The 20,127-nt window shown below is 42.6% G+C and overlaps 2 protein-coding genes across 3 annotated transcripts in view; both read right to left on the bottom strand.

The window, feature by feature from the left end:
- The window catches only part of rhobtb3 (Rho related BTB domain containing 3), a 29,221-nt gene extending 13,744 nt beyond the window's left edge, over positions 1–15,477 (bottom strand). The window contains exons 1-7 of the mRNA XM_085406042.1: positions 14,947–15,477; positions 14,329–14,560; positions 13,306–13,498; positions 9,904–10,061; positions 9,515–9,623; positions 6,384–6,579; positions 6,048–6,244 (exon numbers count right to left, since the gene is read on the bottom strand). Of these exons, the coding sequence (XP_085262168.1) occupies positions 6,048–6,244; positions 6,384–6,579; positions 9,515–9,623; positions 9,904–10,061; positions 13,306–13,498; positions 14,329–14,560; positions 14,947–14,948 (1,087 nt within the window). The 5' untranslated portion in view covers positions 14,949–15,477. The remainder of the gene's footprint in view (positions 1–6,047; positions 6,245–6,383; positions 6,580–9,514; positions 9,624–9,903; positions 10,062–13,305; positions 13,499–14,328; positions 14,561–14,946) is intronic.
- A 1,912-nt stretch (positions 15,478–17,389) lies between these two features.
- On the bottom strand, positions 17,390–19,877 carry rfesd (Rieske (Fe-S) domain containing). 2 transcript variants are annotated; one of them, XM_085407883.1, is made up of 4 exons: positions 19,760–19,877; positions 18,754–18,924; positions 18,517–18,551; positions 17,390–17,976 (listed from the first exon to the last, which is right to left on the bottom strand). In XM_085407883.1, exons 2-4 carry the CDS (start codon positions 18,908–18,910, stop codon positions 17,689–17,691), a joined length of 480 nt encoding a protein of 159 aa, XP_085264009.1. In that variant the 5' UTR covers positions 18,911–18,924; positions 19,760–19,877; the 3' UTR covers positions 17,390–17,688. The 2 variants fall into 2 exon arrangements, with proteins under 2 accessions (XP_085264009.1, XP_085264008.1); XM_085407882.1 differs by having other exon boundaries at positions 18,754–18,927; positions 19,760–19,861.
- Between the last annotated feature and the right edge of the window lie 250 nt (positions 19,878–20,127).

Here is a 20,127-nt window from a genome sequence, read left to right on the forward strand (position 1 = left end):
GTTGTGCCATACTCCTTCCATTTCTGAATGATCGCTTGAACAGTGCTCCGTGGGATGTTCAAGGCTTGGGAAATCTTTTTGTAGCCTAAGCCTGCTTTAAATTTCTCAATAACTTTATCCCTGACCTGTCTGGTGTGTTCTTTGGACTTCATGCTGTCGTTGCTCCCAATATTCTCTTAGACAACCTCTGAGGCCGTCACAGAGCAGCTGTATTTGTACTGACATTAGATTACACACAGGTGCACTCTGTTTAGTCATTAGCACTCATCAGGCAATGTCTATGGGCAACTGACTGCACTTAGACCAAAGGGGGCTGAATAATTACGCACACCCCACTTTGCAGTTATTTATTTGTAAAAAAATGTTTGGAATCATGTATGATTTTCGTTCCACTTCTCACGTGTGCACCACTTTGTGTTGGTCTTTCACGTGGACTTCCAATAAAATTGATTCATGTTTGTGGCTGTAATGTGACAAAATGTGGGAAAGTTCAAGGGGGCCGAATACTTTTGCAAGCCACTGTATCTTCGGTTTCCATGTGTGCATACTAAACAGGACTAAGCACAAAGTGCAGCTGTATCTGATGAGAATCTCATTTGTTTTTATGATAAACACACACTGGACATTTTGACTGGGTGATGCCTAACTTTCAATTAAAAGGAAAAGAAGCATTGACAGAAATGTTCAGTAGCTGTTGTGAAAATCTGTTGTGGGAGTAACAAGAAACACAAGAGATTGCCAAAGTCACACTGAGTCACCATGTGGAAAATTTGAATGTCTGCAAAAGAAATCATGACAATCCATTCAGCAGTTGCAGATATTTCACCCTGGACCTAAGAGGTCAACCAACCAACCAAACAAACACATAAATGCGCCAAAATATTCATAGCCACACCACTAATGCAGCTGAAAATGATCGCTCAACAGTAAACAAGGGCGAGAACAGATTGTCAGGGTTTAATGCACAGAGGTTTCTATAAAACAGGATGTAAAATATAACGACCCAGTAATTATCAGCACTGATGAACGTGATAAACCTAAACATAAAAATGCACAAAACTGCAGAAAAACAAATAAAATTCTTCATGCTGCTTCCTCAGCTGAGACATCTGGAGAAAACAGCTGGATTTCATTGCAGTGTACTACAATCTTAAATTGTAGATGCTTTATAAACGCAAAACATTCCTGTAGCTTGATTGGGGTGGCACACTCTGTCTCACTGGGACATAAACAGGCTGTCGAGGAAAGAAGGGAGCTGGTCTGGTCAGGATTTAGCTCATCATTAGTTCATAATGATGGTATTTGGCCTGATAGAGGGATTACCTCAACAAGCGGGGCCGGATAATGAAACTGTGTGGTGCAGACACCTCAAACGCAGGCCGAGAGATTAGCTCAAGCGCTGTCGTGCTTTTACGTGACGCAACTGGACACCAAGACTATGTATTCAAATAGACAAAAAGTGGACAGGCAAACAAGTTGGAGAAGAAATCATGTGTAAACAATTAAAAAAAAACAATCACAAAGACATTTCCAAGAAGTTTCATTCCTGGCTCTTAAGTTTAACTTCAACTAAATTCGAATAACACAGCAGCAAGGTCAGCAAATCAAACTTCTAAGATAATTTGAGATAAGATGCCCTAAAAAACAACTGGTCCTGAATGTCCTCACACACACACACACACACACACACACACACACACACACACACACACACACACACACACACACACACACACACACACACACACACACACACACACACACACACACACACACAGATCTGTGTCACAGACATGTACTAAACGTGTTAAACATGCACATACACACCACACCAACCAAGTGACAAATTCAATAGTACAGCAGCACAATACACAAGGAGACAGAGTCTCACAGTGTTAACATCACACAAGCAAAGTCATGGCCTCTGTGACTGTCCATTCACACTCATGTGACAAAAACCCCAAGTTTGGAATAACACCATGGGTGTGTGTGTTTACTGATACATGATATATTGTTATGCAAATTAGCTCTGGAAAGCCAAATAAAATAAGCGACAACTGCCAGTTGTTGAATCACAGTCAAAAAAAAATATCTATCCCATCTCTGGAAAGGCAAAGTACAGCTTGTTGTGGATTTACTGCAAATGAACAAATATTGGCTCGCTGAGCTCTGAATGTTTCTGTGGGCAAAGAAGACGCTCATTCACATCTGATTAGCCAATTCAAGAAAATACACTAGCACACACTCGGTATATGAGGTCAGCTGCTTTAAACATACAGTGAGACCCACCATTTTGAAGGTTAACATTAGTCAATTTTTACACGAGACTTAACACCGTCTCCCTGCAGTCTTTTATGAAAACAAGGTATTCCTAGTCCACTCAGCACACGCACACATTCCTCCTGCTATTCTCTCCAAGCACCCCCACACACACACACACACACACACACACACACACACACACACACACACACACACACACACACAAACTAACGGTAGTGCTCAGCTTTTTACCATCACATTATCTACAGATGAGCAGGGTCTTACTTTCTTCTCCCCTCTCATTTTCCCCTTGGTCCCAGTTTTTCCACTCCACACTATCCCATCTTCCTCCTCTCTTACTCAAAAAATATCCACACAAACACACAAGGACTATGTACACATGAACACACACACACTGCCCTCCCCTTATTTCAACTGCTGGTTTTCTTATTCTTATTCAGACAGTCACTCAGAGAGAATCAGTCTAACTCTATAATCTTCTTCCCTCCTCTGCTTACCCTCCACCAGCCGCATACACTCTCAGCTTACGTGTTTGTGTGTCTACTTCTGCTGTTGATTTGTTTGTGTGTCAGAGCATCAACGCGACTCACATGCACGTTAACAGGCAGCCAGGAATCAGATGTTTGCACAGCTTTTTTTGCCATAAGGATTTGTGCACACCGTGCAGCCTGTGTTGAAGTGCCAGCTAGCAGGCACTGCGAGCTGACATGCAGCAGGCACAGCACCACAGACTCTAAGCTGTGGGAGCGAGAAGATTTTTTTATTACATTGCTAAAGTTGAAGAAAATATTGCATGCCTGTTTTACTGGCTTCACACCCGACTCGAGAACACACTGGATGCAACTGCCTCAGTGTTTACAGTGCCTCGGATGTTTTGTGCTTGCATGCTTAGTCCGTGAGAGCAACCTAATAGATGGCATTGGAAATTATACAAGACAGGTGCACTTTATCATTTCTTGATGTAAATATAAGCCCCCAGGAACAGGTGGCAGAGTCTGACTCTATCAGCTAATCACATTCACAATTACAATGGTGTACCAGTGTGCCAACCCCTCCTGCTGTCATTCCATAATGTTTAATAGAAATACGCTACGAGAGAGACAAAAGACACATACATGTCCTGAGGGAGCCAAGGGAAGTGCAAGCGTAGCTCCAGAAAGGAGTTCAAGATCACACTACTACAAAATGATTGATCTGGTCCTAGATTAAAATACTACAGTTGCTTGCTATTAAGTACTTTCAACTTGACTGACTTCTGTTCCTCGGCGTAATGGAACATTGGACAAGGCCCAGCAGCAGGAAAACTGCCTTCTGCTGCCACAGGACCATTAATCATCACATCTAAATTATTAGAAAAAGAGTAACTGCTTTTAGGGAATAGATTTCCCTTCCTGTGAATGTCAGTCCAGCTATTTTTGCTCCAGTTGTAATGTACCTAATGTGTCTAAATTAGCAAAACAGGAAACATCAAGGATGCAGCACTGGCTTTGGCAACATAAAAAAATATCACTACAGGACTGCATTGTTTAAATATGTCATAAATGTATACAATGGGGCACGGTGGTTAGCACTGTTGCCACACAGCAAGAAGGTCCTGAGTTCAATTCCAACATCAGGCCGGGGTCTTTCTGTGTGGAGTTTGCATGTTCTCCCCGTGTTTGCGTGGGTTCCCTCCGGGTACTCCGGCTTCCTCCCACCGTCCAAGGACATGCAGCTTGTGGGGATAGGTTAATTGGATAATCCAAATTGTCACTAGGTGTGAATGTGCGAATGAATGTGAGTGTGAATGGTTGTCTGTCCCTGTATGTTGGCCCTGCGACAGACTGGCGACCTGTCCAGGGTGTACCCCGCCTCTCGCCCTATGACAGCTGGGATAGGCTCCAGCGCCCCCCGCGACCCTGAAAAAGGATAAGCGGAAGCGAATGGATGGATGGATGTATACAATGGATCAAATATTAATAAGCCTGTAGTATTCAGTAAAAATAATCATTTCAATGTGCACTTTCCAGAAATCATGTAGCACCATGGAAGTGAAATGACTGAGTTTTATCTGGATAAAGTACTTTGTTTGGACTCCAATGCTTGGAGACACTTTTTTGTCTTTTCTGATTTCCAATTTCTGTTTGGCACTTTCTGTGCATGTCATCCTGCTGCCAGGGTGTCCGTTTGGGCAACTCGATGCTGGCGAAATCACAGGCCGCTAATCGGCTGAGATGAGAGGCTCGTCTGTGGTTTATCTGTTGTTTCCATTTAAGCTGGTCCAGCTTTTAACACAGAAATTATTTAGCAACACAAACTACACCACAGTATTTAGATTGCAGTCTAGTATAACTGTTCTTAATTACCAAAAAACTCTCATTTTATTCAGCCACACTAGCAGCATGGCTGGAGGAATGACACTATAGATCAGCTACCTACTTTACACCACAATAAAACGTCATGATGGTTAAAATCCATCAGATTATGGTGAGCCTCTATCTTTCACAAGCACAGGAAAAGCCAACCAAGAGATGAAGACTAAGAATCCTGCCAAGCAATGGTGCAATCAAACCAGGCTCCAACGTTTGTTATTTTAAATTTACTGTCTGCAAACATCTCTCAAAATTATATCCATAGTTTATTGAACAGTCTCTGATGCATAAACTATACAAATCTGCCACAAATCCTCATCCAGCAAATCTGCGAGAACAAAACTCCCTTCAGCTGCCCGCCCCTGGCCAGTCAGCCAGAAAAATTTGCCCCCTTAGTAATGCTAACAACATTTTCATCTTTGGCCTGTGTTCATAATGCCGTGTGAAACTGTAATATTTTCTTAGTCTGTTGCTTAGCACTAAATAGTACATGTCTGTATTTGAGCATCTGTACACTTTAAGGATGCAGCTTGCCAACCAAGCTGACTAGTGTTAGATTATAACTTAATTCTCCAACCTCTCATCCAAATACGGTCATTTCTGGCACCAAAAAAACAGCATGGCAGCTGCCAATACTCCAGCATAAATGCACACTCCAGAAACGAATGAGTGACATCATGATAGCTATGTCAGTCCTAATAATAATTGCTTTACTAGACTTGTTATCAGTGTTACTGCTTATAAATAGCTTTTCTAACTAATATAGGTGCCTGTACATTTACAGCAACACTAGTTTAATGCCCAATCACACATCCATCCATCTTCTTCACTAATTCAGGGTTGTGTGGGGTAATGAAGCCTTTCTAAGATAATCAGACTATAAATTAAAGGTAAGGAAAACAAAACAAAACAAAAAAACAAAACCCTCTTCCTGTCAACCATTTACCTTCATGCATTTTGCTTTTGTCTATATATTACTAATACGAGCAATGAGCAATGTATCCAAAGCGTACCCAGAACAGTTTCCTAGCAAAGAAGGGATTTTTCAGATTACAGAACCTTTAATCTTCAGTCTGCAGCTACGTCTGTGAGGCCTGTGAGTTTTCTGTCAGCTGGTACAACACATACAGTACAGGATATCACACCACTTCTCTTTCTTTTGGAAAAAGAGAGGTTTGTGATATAGCGTTTCATTTTCTTTGACCTTAGAAAACATCCATCAGCTAATTTGTCAAATTGTTCGATTTCATTCAGTCACACTAGGAATCAGGTGGATTTCCACATTCAGTACCTCGAGAGCTTACAAGTGGCTGTTAAATTGGATAAATGGACATGATGGCATTTTCTATAAAGATACATAACAGCAGATTTAGGATAACAGCAACAAATCTTTCTTTGGATGGAGGTTTTTACCTCTATAAATGAACATGAGAGTCTCCCACAAGCACATGCACAGCAGGGGGTCCTTCACCACCAGACGAGTGAGGCGTCCCGTCAGGTGTCCATCTGATCTCGGCATGTCATCAATAATACTCCCATCCCAGGTGGAAAGCAGCGAGTGGGGACCTCCGTCACGCTCTCTGCAAACACACCGCGACTGTGGACGTTCCCTGTCCAACCAGAGATAGAAGAAAATGTTTCAATTACAGAGAAGTTTGCCGAAATAGTTGGGCTCTCGCTGGCTACAGACTCAGGTGGTGAAATAGGATATTAAACCCCATGCTGTGAAGAGGTTAATATCTCTCCTACCTGGTCTTGGGCCCAAGGAGTAGCTGTCTGAAGTACGGGCTGACAGCACACAGCACAGCGGCATGCGCCCAACCCAGCTCTTTCCCAGAATCCCCGGCATAGAAAGCCACATCGGCGAACTGCACGCCACGCTCCAACAACCACTGCATGTCCTGGGAGAAGCTGGACTCCTCCACTCTAATAGGGGGAAGACGAGCTGAACAGAAGAGAGCAACAAAAGAAACGAGTGAGGATGGACAGAGATGATGAGCAATTACTGCTGAAATTCAGTTTGCCTCCATATCAAAGAATAACACAGAATATTGAATGGGCTTGTTATGTTCAAAGCCTCTCAGGAGTGTTTTAGTATTGATATTTGGTGTACTCAATTTTCCTTCAGTCTGCCTTGTTTACTTGTACTTGTGTTTTCTTGGGAGGCTGTTGGCAATGAGTTTTGACAACTCAGAGAAAAATTGGGGTGTACAATGCAGGTCGAGGGAGTGATCTTGTCAGCAACAGCACAGTGAGATTTTAAAGCCAAGAAAAAGAGACAGGTCATTTTTGTCCTTTCTCGTTGCTCATGTTTAAAGAACGGCTTCCAGGTACGTTTGTCTTTGCATTAATAACAGTCCTTAAAAGATGAAAGTAGCTCAAGGCTGCTGCAGTGAAATTCTGGTCTAGTCTGGTCTGGTCTGGTCAGAGACTGAAAAAGGACCTGAAGTTGACCTTTATTTGTCAACTTTACTTTTAAATTGTTTTGGTGATAAAACACTAAAATGAACAGCACACCCCAAAACTTTGGGATTAAAAAGATTTGGAACTAATCTAATAAATGAAGAAGACACAAAAAGGAAAAACCAACAAAAAAAGACAACGATTTGCAGTGAACTGCATGACAAACGTGAATACACAGAAAATTGCAACGAAGAAAAACACAACAAAGCGTCTCTTGGAAAAATGGGAGGCAAAGCTGTGCACGCTCAGTGATTCATGCATTCATGAAGTCAAATTAGTAAAAAGTAAAAAAGCACTGAGCAGGGGAACAAAGAAGGCAGGGCGAGGGAGCTTCAGCTTCACTAATCATTGGCCTATTATATTCCTATTGATGCTTAATACTTACTGCACCTCTGTGGAGCTCATCTCCTTTTTTATGAGTGCTCTGTTTTAGCCATGACAACTGTGCCGCTTCTTAATCCCCGTATGTCATTGTTAATGTAAGCTACACCGTAAAGGGAGCTAAGCAGTGTCGAACGACACCAATAAATCCTGCAGGCACTTGCTGCCATTTTTTTGGCAGCACTTAAAAATGTCAGTCAGATTTAAACAGGCAAAGCGGAAACCTGCTCGGATCGATATTTAACACAGGTTTAACAGCGTAGTTTGTGTTAAATATGTTCAGGTGTTTCGGTTTTTTTAAAAGCATGACTTTGCATGCAGGAATGGCCATAGCAGAGAGGAGAAGAAAAGTGAACCAAGGAGTGCAGCTCTGTATTCTAACCCCCTCCCTGAATACAACACCAGACTACTTCGTCTACTCGAGGTCTTGGAGTTGTTACTTTTAATTTCCTGGTTTCAAATTCAGTGCACAGAAAGCTTTCAGTTTGTGGCAACATCCAGCAGCCAGTTGCAGCTTTAATCAGACTCTCTTGTATCCAATTAGGACAAAGAGCGTCCAAAAAAGCAGAGCATTAAGAGAAAGGGAGAGCAGCAGACATGCAGCCACCGAGCACTCCAGCTCAGCCCGTTTCTTTTTCAGCGTTTCTACAGTAATCAAACTCGCTGTGTCTAAGCTGTTTGCTGTGTGTCAGCCTTTCTGTGAGGTTTAGCCTCTTTTGATCATTTATCTCCTCATAATTTGTGGTCTTTTGCAGAATGTGACTGGATAAGACGCAGTTTGATTAAGTCTGCAATAAATCTGCAAGGGCCTCAAAAAAAAAAAAAGCGAGAGAGAGAGAGAGAGAGAGAGAGAACTTTTAACATGAGTGGCTTTTTGCAGCTTAATTGCAATTTCATCTAAAATTCTGAATTTCAGATAAGCAGACTAAGACTAAATAACATCTTAAGTAATTAGTCAGCAATTAACTGGCAACTTTTTGATTTATAATGGACCATTTGAGTCATTTTGTAGTGTGAGCGACTTAAAGAGAGAACTGGGAGAAACTGTCTGGTCTTTCTTTGTTTTTTTAAACATCCATGATCGCTCTTCTCTAGATCAGCGGTCCCCAACCCCCGGGCCTCGGAGTTGTTTGGTTCCGGGCCGCGAGAGTTGAGGCTCAGGTGTGAAATGTATGGTTTTCAGGGGGTTTATCGGTTTTCAGCGTTATTTTGTTATCGTTTTTATCGTTAACTTGGTTTTCCTGGGTCTTTTCACGTGTGTTATGAATAAATCTTCTTTTTTTCGGTACCGGTACTAGTTTTATTTTGTTGTATTTATCCGCGACACCTTAAAGGCCGGTCTGTGAAAATAATGTCAGGCATAAACCGGTCCGTGGCGCAAAAAAGGTTGAGGACCGCTGCTCTAGATTTTAGAAGCTCATCACCATTGCCTTGACAAAAATCATTATAATCAACACATTTATTTGGTTATAAAGATAATTTTTTGTTGTTGGGGGAAACATATTGTGAATAATTAACTTCAATAATAGGCATGAAAAATTAAAAACACATAACATACAGGACCAAGCGCTGAACTGACAACATGAGAGGGCTTCACTAAAAGATGAGGTTAAGGAGTAATCCCACAGTCTCATAAGAACAATCATTGAGCTGCCTCCACCAAACGCAGGGAACTCAGCTGTTACTGCTTCTGTTTGCTCAGGCTAAAATTGATTCAAATGTCAGTGAATAAAAGTAGTCTACCTAGCTCTTTGTCTTTCCAGTTTGGAACAGAGCGTATTGATCCAGATAAAACCTTTGTGCTCAGCTCTTTTTATGGCTATGTAAGCTCAAAAGGTAACAATCCATCCAGTTCACTGAATGTTTCTAAACACCATAAACACGGCAATTGACAAAAATATATATAATTAAGAAATATATTTTTAAAAAACACACACAGGCTACAAATCTGCTTAAATGAATTAAAAATGGCAGGCATGCATGACACTTGAAACAAAGCCAGGATAACTCATTGCTTGGCATAGTATTCCTCTGACCTGGCTGTTCTAAGTGAGGGGGGCGAAGTTCATTCACTTTATTTCCTCGCCTCTTCTCTGGCCTCTCTTTGGCTTTGTGTTTCAGACACTGAATCATGAAGTACTCCAGCTAAACAACACAAACAACATACATGTTATTTCAAAATCTGTACAAAGATAGTGAAGTTACATCATCATCTTGTTGCTTTAGAAATAACGTCCCGGGACGTCCAACCTGTCACTGTCTCCCCTACTAAACACTGTATCTACAATCTGGAAACGCAGAGTTACTCTACTTTGAAGGAAAAGAACATCGTGAGATGTGTTTTTGTCTTTCTCTTCTTTGGGGACGCTGAGTCAAAAACACACCACAGCATCAACTCTGACTCCAGTGTTGCATCATCACTTACCACGCTGCCAAAGTAGCGACCCACGAAGACATGGTTGAGGGAGGGCAACTCCAGATAGGTGGCCCCCAAGTCCCGGGACAACTGCAAACCTTCACTGTGAGGTACGCAGCTGCTCCAGTCAGAGGCACACAGTGGACACGTACAGGGGGGGCCTTCATCTGAAAACAGTAGAATTCAAGTGTAGGATGAGGTAATGCACACTTTACTAATAACTAGTTTATGTGTGTATATCTGAAGGAATACATGTGCTATTGATGTTACATTATCCTTTTTGAGAAGCATGAACCTACTAAGGCAGTACTAGATCCATGTGTGACTCAGTGAGTTCTACTGAACCACTCAAGCACAGAGGAAGTGGAAAAGAATAACATGCCTGTGACAAAGGAGTAGCAGCGCACTGAAGGGCACTCAGCAAAATTGAACAGATTCTAAGAAATAATTAGATTTAAAATAGTCACAAACACACCCTCCCTTCAGGTGACTGAAATTCCCATGGCAAACACTTAGCCTGTTCAGATGAGCAATGTTCCTCAATAATTACAATAAAAAGTTGTAGAAAAATAAACAATAATAAACAAAAAACAATGCCCTTACAGAATGCAAAAGTGTTGTGTTGTTAGTCAGTGCTGCTGGAGCAAAAAATACATTTTGCAAACTAAACTAGAATGGAAAGCATGTTTCACAAATCAGAACATATGAACCAGATGCTACAACCACATGTGGCTTTTATGGTGTGGCCTCGCCCTTTTTCCCGATTCCTCAATTCTTTCTCTGGGTGACTATGTAGAGAGCTAGCGAGGGTTTTTAAAAGGGAAAGCATGCATGCGTACGTTTGGATTTTAAAAATATTTCGTTAAGTATAATTTACCACAGAAACACTTCTTTGGATTCCTGCAAGTAAGGCATTATGTGAACTCCCTTAAATTTTCAGCCAATCAACCAGTTTTGAACCCTGTTGAAAGCTTTCTTCTCAAAGTTAACGAGGAGATGACTACAAAAAAGAAATTTATTTCTCTTTGTTATGGGAAATTGTTGTCTTTGAACTTTATAACCACTGATAAGGCCAGGGTTCGGTGGGAAACCGACCTCGAAGCTCAGGTTGGTGCGGAAGCATGGTCCAAAACTTTCAGATCTGCCATGAAATTGTTTCCCTGTAACAGACTAAAGGAAAGCCAGTACAGAATCTTACATAGACTACAGCGTACGCCGGAGTTCCTAAATAAAATTCACCCTCAGATTTCTGCTCTTTGTGTGAAGTGCAATACGGCTGTAGGGACCTATTACCACTGCATATGGCAATGTCCTTTAATTACTAGATTTTGGAAGAATATTGCTATAGAGCTTTGCTCTATTTTCCACCGAACGATCCCACTGAACCCTATGCTGTTCGTTCTGGGTCTATCTATAGAAGGGCTCTCTATGTCTTCTGTACAGATGCTTTTGTTAAGTAAACTTTTACATTTGGCGAGGCGATGTGTACTGTTTCAATGGATTCAGAGACGGCCTCCTACTGTTACACAGTGGTACAGAGAACTGCTCAGGGTGCTGCCGATGGAGCGCCTCAGTGCCATCATAAAGGGCAATTGTAATGCATTCTGTAGCATATGGCAGCCTCTGCTTGATCACCTACCTCATGACCTTACTGTGCTATTACATAAAGGGGACTCGCAGTTTGTTTTTAAACACACTGATTAATGTCTGTGTTTCCCCCCCCCTTTTTTTTTTTTTTTTTTTTTATTTATTGTTTCCCTTGACTTCGAATGTGAAACGCTTTACATATTTTGTCCCAGGCGTGTGTACTGGTAACTCATATACCTGCATTTGCTTTGTTATTTTTTTTTTTTTTTTTTTTTTTTTTTTTTTGTGCTTGGCTGTGCTGACTTGTTGCTGTTCGTGTTGTTCTGACAAAATCAATAAATCATCGTTTCAAAAAAAAATATTTCTGCTGCACACCCCAAGCTGCAATTTCTTCAGCAAGTTAATGAGGGGGGGGGGGTCAGTAATTGTACAGCAAGATCATATAGATGTGTAAAATCTGCAGTGGCACGTGGACTAGGACTGGCTGTACTGTGGCATGTGTGCACAGGGAGACCACAGAAACAGAATCAGACAGAAAATTAGAGGGATTATCTTGAAGGAGAAAAAAAAAAAGACTAGAGCAAGGGCTGCACAAAGGAGGAGAGAGAAAGGCAGAATCTGCAGGACATACAGCCAAGTCCCGAGGCACTGGATAAATCATATTGCTAATAACCCACAGGCGTGACACAGAGACGATGGCAGGCTGAGAGCGTGTGAGTGAGTGCAAGGGTGACAGCAGGAAAAGGAGTGTGTGTAAGTGCGCGCGTGAGCATCGGAGCGGCTGTGACTTGGCATATCAGTGGTATGTTTGTGCGAGCAATGGTGTGCGTGCGTGCCCTTGGATAAATCTGTCTGCGCTCCTCCGTTCTTCGCTGGTTTAATGGCTGCATTAATGCACGTGCGGCAGCGCTCCCCCTGCCACAGATGTGCCTTAGGTGGTCTAAAGACAGGAAGCGCTCAGACCTCAGCCGTCATTCTCTGCAGTCACAATGGCGGGGGGGCGGGGGGGGGGGGGGCTTGCATGAAACTACTCACAGCAGCTGCTAAAAAGAAAAGAAAAAGAAAAAAAACACAAACACAAACAAAAGCTCTGGTCTACAGTGATCCACTCCCCTCTCGTTTTTCTCTCTCTTCAGACTTGACTTTCACTGTGATCACGCTGCTGCAGTGCTCTGACAGGATTTCAAAGTATGTTGAGCACACGTGCTAAAAATATAACCTGGTACATTTGATGGGCTTGTTTACAGGATTTAATTTTAACAGGGTGTGGGTCACTCACTGAGATGCCAACACATGTGTGTTATGTTAATGCTTATTTTGTTAAGCAGCCTCCAGTAAGGCTGTAAATGTGTGCTCTATCCTGCTGAAGGCACATACTTCTGTTCTGGTGCACTTTTTTTTTTTTGCACCACAACAATGAACTCTTGTCTACAAGCAAGGCTTCTTTTTTTTGGAACAGAAAAGCCCCAAAGTTGTACTGTACACTGTACTTCTTTGGAGTGTTTCCTGTGGGGAAGCATGTGAGCTGACAGCCTGAAGGCAGCCAAGAGGAGAGTTAATCATGAGCATCCTCCTCATTGCTGTGTGGACATGCTAGAGGATACAAGACTCACTGAGTGATCTCAGCAAGAAGAGCATAATGCTGTCCCGAAACCAAAACCAACAGCTTAGGTAACAGTCAGCTGACCTGAAATTGCCAGGATATCCAGTACAGTGACAGCTCATATGCAGCAACGATAAACAGTTGGAGGGTTGGCAAGCCATGTTGGCTAAACTAAACTAGGTCCTGCTCCAACAAAAACACAGAACAAAAGGCATCCTCACCATTCAGCCGCGCTCCCACAGCAACGAGGATGACGGGCACGCCCCAGTGCCTCAGGAGTGGGCGGAGTCTCGGAGCATAGCCATTCCTGACCTGCTGGAAGGCCAGCTTGTCAGTGACTGAATATTTAATAACTAAAATGTCCGCCTGCTCAAGAACTTTCCGAACACTGGCCCAGTCGCTGTCCAGCAAGTCCTAGAAAGGCAAGGAAAGGATGACATTTGTAAATAGATGGAGGGCTGAGACCCAAGCAAAGACATACACAGAGATGTATCTACACCCCTGTCTTCACCACACCTCATATAAACCTAACGCTTCCTCTCATGTAAGTACAAATTCATCAGTGTAACTGGGTTTTTTAACTTTACCCCCTAGAGATCTTTATGAGGCTAGCTACTCTAAACCAACTTAATTCAACCCATTAGGAAGGAAAAACGCTTCAGAAAGCTTTGAGCATTTTGAATTAAAAATAAAAGGCAGAGACGCAGAATTAGACAAACAGACTTCCACCAGCAACACCCCTGACGGGGTTAGACAGGCCTATAATAGGATGCATACAAAACCCTAACAGTGCATATGCTATTAAGAACAAAAGTTCTTTCATCAGGTTTTTTCTGCAATGCATGTTAAAATAGCGTCCTAAGAATAGAGACGTTTTTATAAAGCCTGCAATCAGCGCTGCAAGGCAAGGGCTGCTGGAAGTTGAAATGTTGTAGAAGGCTGTATCTTCTGAGAAACAGAAGCAGACTGAAAAGTAAACAGCATATACATTAAGTAACTCACATTTTCTCACAGTACTCTGGAAATGCCTTTGATTTGGCATAAAATTTGCAGATTGTTATTTTAAACAAATAAACTATCAAGAGGATGTAAATGTAGAGGAAAAGAGCCATAATAGCACTTGAAGATCAGACTTACAGTGCACAAATACATGCACAAGCCAAAGTCATAATGTAACAGCTGACTCATGCAGGTGTCTCTGCTTCTCTCAGTCTGCTCACTCAAACACACCACCTGTCTCTTACCCAGCTGGGACAATCCCGAACCACTACCGTGACATCTCCAAAGACACGTGAGGTGTACTCCATGAAAGCCGGGTTGTGCATACTGCTCTCTAGGTCGCACGGTCCCACCATGGCTCCCTGACCCAAGTAGCTCCACAGCAACCCCCCCTGCAGCTGCCCCTGCCCCAACATCTCATCTCCTGGACCGACTCCTCCGGGGCACTCGCTGCCCAGCGCCACGATGTGGATGGACCTGCAAGCCAGACAACTCGTGGTTGAAAGTGGACTGAAGGCATCACACAGGTGCCTTCAGTCCACACAGGTAGATGATGGTGATGATCAAAGAGCACCGAGGGAGCGGAGGCTCCTCTCTTTGCACTGGACCTTATTATTCATGTCTCTCACGGAGACAGTGCATCACGGCTATGTCACTGAAAATCACTGAAGAGAAGCTCGCCCAGGCCTTCATTATCACACCTGAGTGGGTATTATGTTAGAATAATTCAGACGGACAAATTATTCCCGCTATCTTTGTGTGTTTTCCAAGCAGTGATATACTGAAAAAAATCAATAAGGCATGCAACCAGGAGCCCCATCTCTTCATAAGCCTTAATGAGTTGCAGCTCCAGAGGAACTTACATTGTGGTCACCGCGGTTTCGTTCCGCTGCTTTATGCTATGGAGCCCGTTTCCCTCTCACGGTGCCTTTCCACGCCAGTCTGCAGTCAAGGCTCGCTTTTTCCGCAATGAGCCGCGGCTCGGCTCCGTCGGTAATCCCTCTCATCGGTGGCTGGCCCCCCGGGAGCCCGGCTGTAGGGGGAGTTTCGCAGTCACGGGCATTTCCCCGTCTCGTTATTCATTCATAAAAGCGGAGTTCGACACCGTCCCGAACCGACCGCAGAGGCGCACCGGACAGCCCAGCCGGCGGAGGAGGAGCAGCAGAGTGTGTAAACAGCAGCGCCCATGGACAGACAGCCAGTGCGCTAACAGGCGAACAAGTTGTCAGTCGGTAGGAAACAATTAACTACGGAGAGGGAGGGTAGCTTCGCGCCTCGGTGTCCAGACTGTATAGATGACGTCGGTGGATGAAACAAAGTGTCGCTAGCAAAATAACAACTGGGAAGGAAAAGAGAGAGAGGGAGAGAGAGAGAGAGAGAGAGAGGAGGGCTGACTGAACCGTGAGCGGCCGCGTCTGACTCAGCAGCACGCACGCGCGGACATACACGCGCCAACACACGCGCACAAACGAACACCCTCACCCGTTTTTGTTTACTCGGACTTACACCTTGTTGCCTCACCGCAGCTTTGCCCCTCTGCACGGCTCGTGTGTGCGCCTGTCACCATTCCGCTGCCCCACACTGTCACCGCACTCCTCCACAGGCGTTCACACAAAAGTTAATTACCTCGAGCTGGAAGCACGGGGCTCAGTGTTAATGACAGGGATAACAATAATGACCACCAAAGTGAGCACGCGACCGGCTATTTGCTGACACTGCGACGACATTTAAAATGCTTAAACCAGCTTTTTTTCGGGAGGTGTTTTGTTGTTGTGGGAGAGGTAGGTAAAAGGTAATAATAAGATCTGGCTGGCCCTCTTGGAAAAGCTCCAGGGCATCCACTGAGAATTGAGGGGAAGAATAGCCTGACCCTTAAAGGCTTAATCAGAGCCTCATGGGTCATTCGCAGCCATTATGAATAATGCATAACATAAAACCAGGGCTTGAGTTTGAATGCCCTTCTACACTGAAAATCTGTGTTGCTTACATGCTCTCCTTCTGGCAGATGCACTGGCCCTGCTAAGCACTTTCCCCACAGTCTGCTCTTTATCTTGACGAACAGCCCACCGCTTGACCTATTGCAAATGACCACCTGCAGACAATGGCCACTGCCTTCTGTCAAGACTCCCAACTTGATTATGTAATTAAACTGCCCCCTTATTCCATGTAAACCATGGGTCTTTCTTGACTGTATCTGAAGAGTCACACAGTACTGAGTTTGCTATAAGCCAGCTAGAGAACAGCATCATTCATGCACAGAGGGGCTCTATACCCCACAGCATTTGTGCTCTCAACCAATGTCACTATTGTACAATTCTGGTACAGAAACAGAGAAATAATCTGAATGTGACAGGCTGCCTTGACCCGTCATATCAAATGGTTAAGAAATGCTACAGCCTCATTCTTTTGCACTGCATGTGAAGTATAGGAAAGCCATGCATTAAGTCACATTAATTCTACTGACATGTGATGAAATAGATAATAATAACACTAACTGTATGTATTTTCCCTGCTTTGTGAAATTGTTAATCCATCCGTCCATCCATCTTCTTTTGCTTATCCAGCTAATGCCTGCAGTTGAGCTACAGCAGGGGTGTCAAACTCAAATACACAGTGGGCCAAAATTCAAAACTGGAACAAAGTCGCGGGCTAACATTAATATTTATTGAAAAAAAATCTTCCTCTAGATATAAGAATGAATCTTTTCTTATGGACTCAAACAAGGTTTGCTGAAAAACTGAATATGGAACAAGCAAAGCTTAATACTAAACAATATATATATTAGCTGTATAATACCAGTAAGCCAGCTCTAATAGTAATTTGGTATGGCTTCGCGGGCCAAATGTAATTAGGCTGCGGGCCAAATTTGGCCCGCGGGCCAGAGTTTGACACCTATGCAATACTGGATACAAATAAAAGTATCCCCAACAAAAACCATACATTTTATACAAAATATGCAGGGCCCCCTCAGAGGCCGCAGAGCCAGACAAATGCGTGCTGTATCTGCAACCCTCCAAGACTTTTTGGATTATCTAATTTCTCAGCAAACAGGTTTTCGTTTTTTGCAGTTACTGGGGGAAAACATATGTGACAATAATCCCAAATACGTAAATCTATGCAGCCTCTGAGATCATATACTTGCGTTCTAAAGCCATTTGAAGCAATACAGACTTGGATACTGCAAAACCACTCCACTCTAGGATCTCATCAGTGCTACTGATTCCTTCCCTGTATGCATACTACACAAAGAGTATTGGATGTCACTGTCCTATATGAGATGGATGACACAGAAATCCAAATTCATCCTTAGAAATGTTTATTTAGAGATGGAGATGATGCTATTGACAAACAGACATCAGTGTTAAATGGCAATGCTTTACCAGTGTTTGAAATAAACCATCACCCAAACAAAAGTGTAAATACAGTCAAAAATGACCAAAAACAAGAGCCACTTTAGAGCTATCTATCCAACTGAGTGCTAATAAATTGACCACAGAGTGCATGTCATCACTAACAACCTTGCCATACAGTCATCATGCAATTATTTAGAGGAGATCAAAGCAGACAAAAAGAAAACACTTGGGTGCAATCTTCATCCATTACTGTCAAGATGTTTCCTTCTCAGACGCCTCAGCTTTGGCTCGTTCTATCTTGCCTTTTTCTCCTTGGTAGTAATCTGATTCGATCCAATTTGGGTTATCGGAGAGCTTGACGTAGATCTCCCCATTGTTCTCTGTGACTGTGTGCGTTCTCTGCTTCACACCCTTGGAGTACCATCTGGGCACAGGTGGCTTTTCCTTGGGGTTGTTGCCTTTGTATAAGCACTCCCCTTTGGCTAGAGTGAGCTTGTACTTATGCTTCGGACAAATTATGCACAGCTTGCCGTTAATTTCCTGCTTGTGGACAAAAGGCAGATAAATGACCTTGTGTGTATGTCATTTTAGGTTTCTTTGCACTATAAAATAATAATACAATATCCTCACAGCCTTAGCCCAGCATTTGCCTTTAGTCATTATTGTGCAGATACAAGAATATGTTAAATCAGGAATGAGATAATAACTTAAGACAAGGCAAAGAAAGTTTATTTATATATCACCCTTAAATGCTATAGTCATTCAAGGTGGTTTAAAGGGGGAGGGAAAAAAGAAATAATAACTATAATAATACAGATACCAGATTACTTAAAAGCAGTAGTGATTAATAACATTTCTTAAAAACAGCCAAAGTTAGAGAAGATCAGTTGAGAAGGTTGAGATGAGGCACTATTTGTTCAAGGCTTTTGTAGTGAATGGCAGTAAATTCAGATATGAAAACTGTGTTAAGTATTCATGTGTTTAGTTAAATTACTGCTTGAGTGATTGTAGAAGATATTTGCTCTGATATTTTGGAATGTTGTCTTGATCTAACCCTCGTAATTTAAACCTGAAACTCACCTCAATGTCGCCGTTGTTCAGCATTCCTCCAGCATCTGCCGAAATGACGGGGTATCAGTGTATCACAAAATAAACAAACATACTAACAGTTTGCTAAAAAGGACACACTTTCCAGATGACATGTGCTAAAATGTTCAATAATTTATTAAATAATGAAGCCCAGTGTTAAAGGTCCCAGTGTATTTCCTCTCTCTGCAGTGACCACTATGAGTTTTTCACTAGAAAAATTGCACTTACGGTAACAGTAAGAATCCATAGCATAGAAGACTCCCTGGTGGTAGATAATCAGTATATCCCGATCTTCTATTGATCTGAAAGACCGCTTTGCTTCAATAAGTTCATCCTTCTTGCCCACGAAATGGAGGCCTCTTGCTGACTGCTCGTTCTCCTCCATGTGGCTGCCAAATGCTGCTTTGAGGTCAAGAAGGTCATATCATCAGTTCTCAAGGTTGTGTGTATTTGTCCCTCCATCATTCTCATATGTGGCCCAAAGTGACTATGGTGTATTTTAGGGTAAAAACTTAACTGAATCCACACACGTAAAAAAGGTGTGGGCTTTGGATTCGTCACTGGGATTATTGTGTTGGCACCTCACCTCACAGTTGTCAGCTTAAATTAAGTCCAGAACAACTCAAGAACACTCATGTAAGAACATTTCTTGGCACTGATCAGCTCTGCTCCAAACACACCAAGGCCCTGAGCTTTAAGCCCTATTATCTGTCTCGTGATTATTTGGTATCCATCGTAGTATAGAAAATAAAGCTGCTGTGCTAAACACAAGAGAACAGTGATTTCGCTAAATGACCTACATGAATTGGCACAAACTGAATGGGAAATACAAAAACAAAAAAACTGACAGAGATTCAGCTGTCATCATTCAACACAAGAATGGGTTATCCAAAGATCAGAGTGCTACATCATCTCCACGTCTGATCTCCTTGTAGGCAGCATATACCAAAAATATCTGAATGTGAGGATGATTCATGTTCATGTATAGTGGAGTGGAATAATGAGCCCTACACACAGGATGAGTAAGCACAGTAGTAGTAGCAGCGAAAGTCACATGCCCTGAAGCCTGTGGCCAAAGCACAGCCAGCTGAAATGAGCAAGCAGGAAATATAATGAAATATCAGGAAGAAGAAAAGTCTTCAAGTGATCCTTTAAGGACTTTCAGTACCTCTGCGCCCCTCTCTCTGGTGGTTTTGCTTCAAAAATAACTCATTTTACTTTTGCATCGCCTTACCTTGAAAGTCAGCCGCTGTATCGCCTCTGTCAAGCTGAACAAGTGTACAGCTGACAGCCCAGGGTTGTGTGGGAAAAGTGGGGGCTCGTGTCTTTTATCTTCAGACACAAGCTGTCTGTTGGTTGGTCCTACACTGGATACATTACTTATCAGTTTCTCTCAGGCACATCAGCTACAAAGATTGTAAAGAAATGCGTTGGTTTAAGCCTTCACTGGGAGAGATTTCTATCATTTTCTTAAAAAAAAAAAACTAGTTATTTAAATCACATATAAGTACATTTAATTTTTTTTATTTTAGTCCAATGCATTTAACTGCTTTGGGATTCACCTCAAAATTAACATAATTCAAGATGAATTATCATAAGTAA

This window comes from Rhamphochromis longiceps, linkage group LG5, assembly GCF_057381845.1.
Source record: "Rhamphochromis longiceps isolate RC_006_pf linkage group LG5, R_longiceps_female_GT1.1, whole genome shotgun sequence".
Classification (NCBI taxonomy): domain Eukaryota; kingdom Metazoa; phylum Chordata; class Actinopteri; order Cichliformes; family Cichlidae; genus Rhamphochromis; species Rhamphochromis longiceps.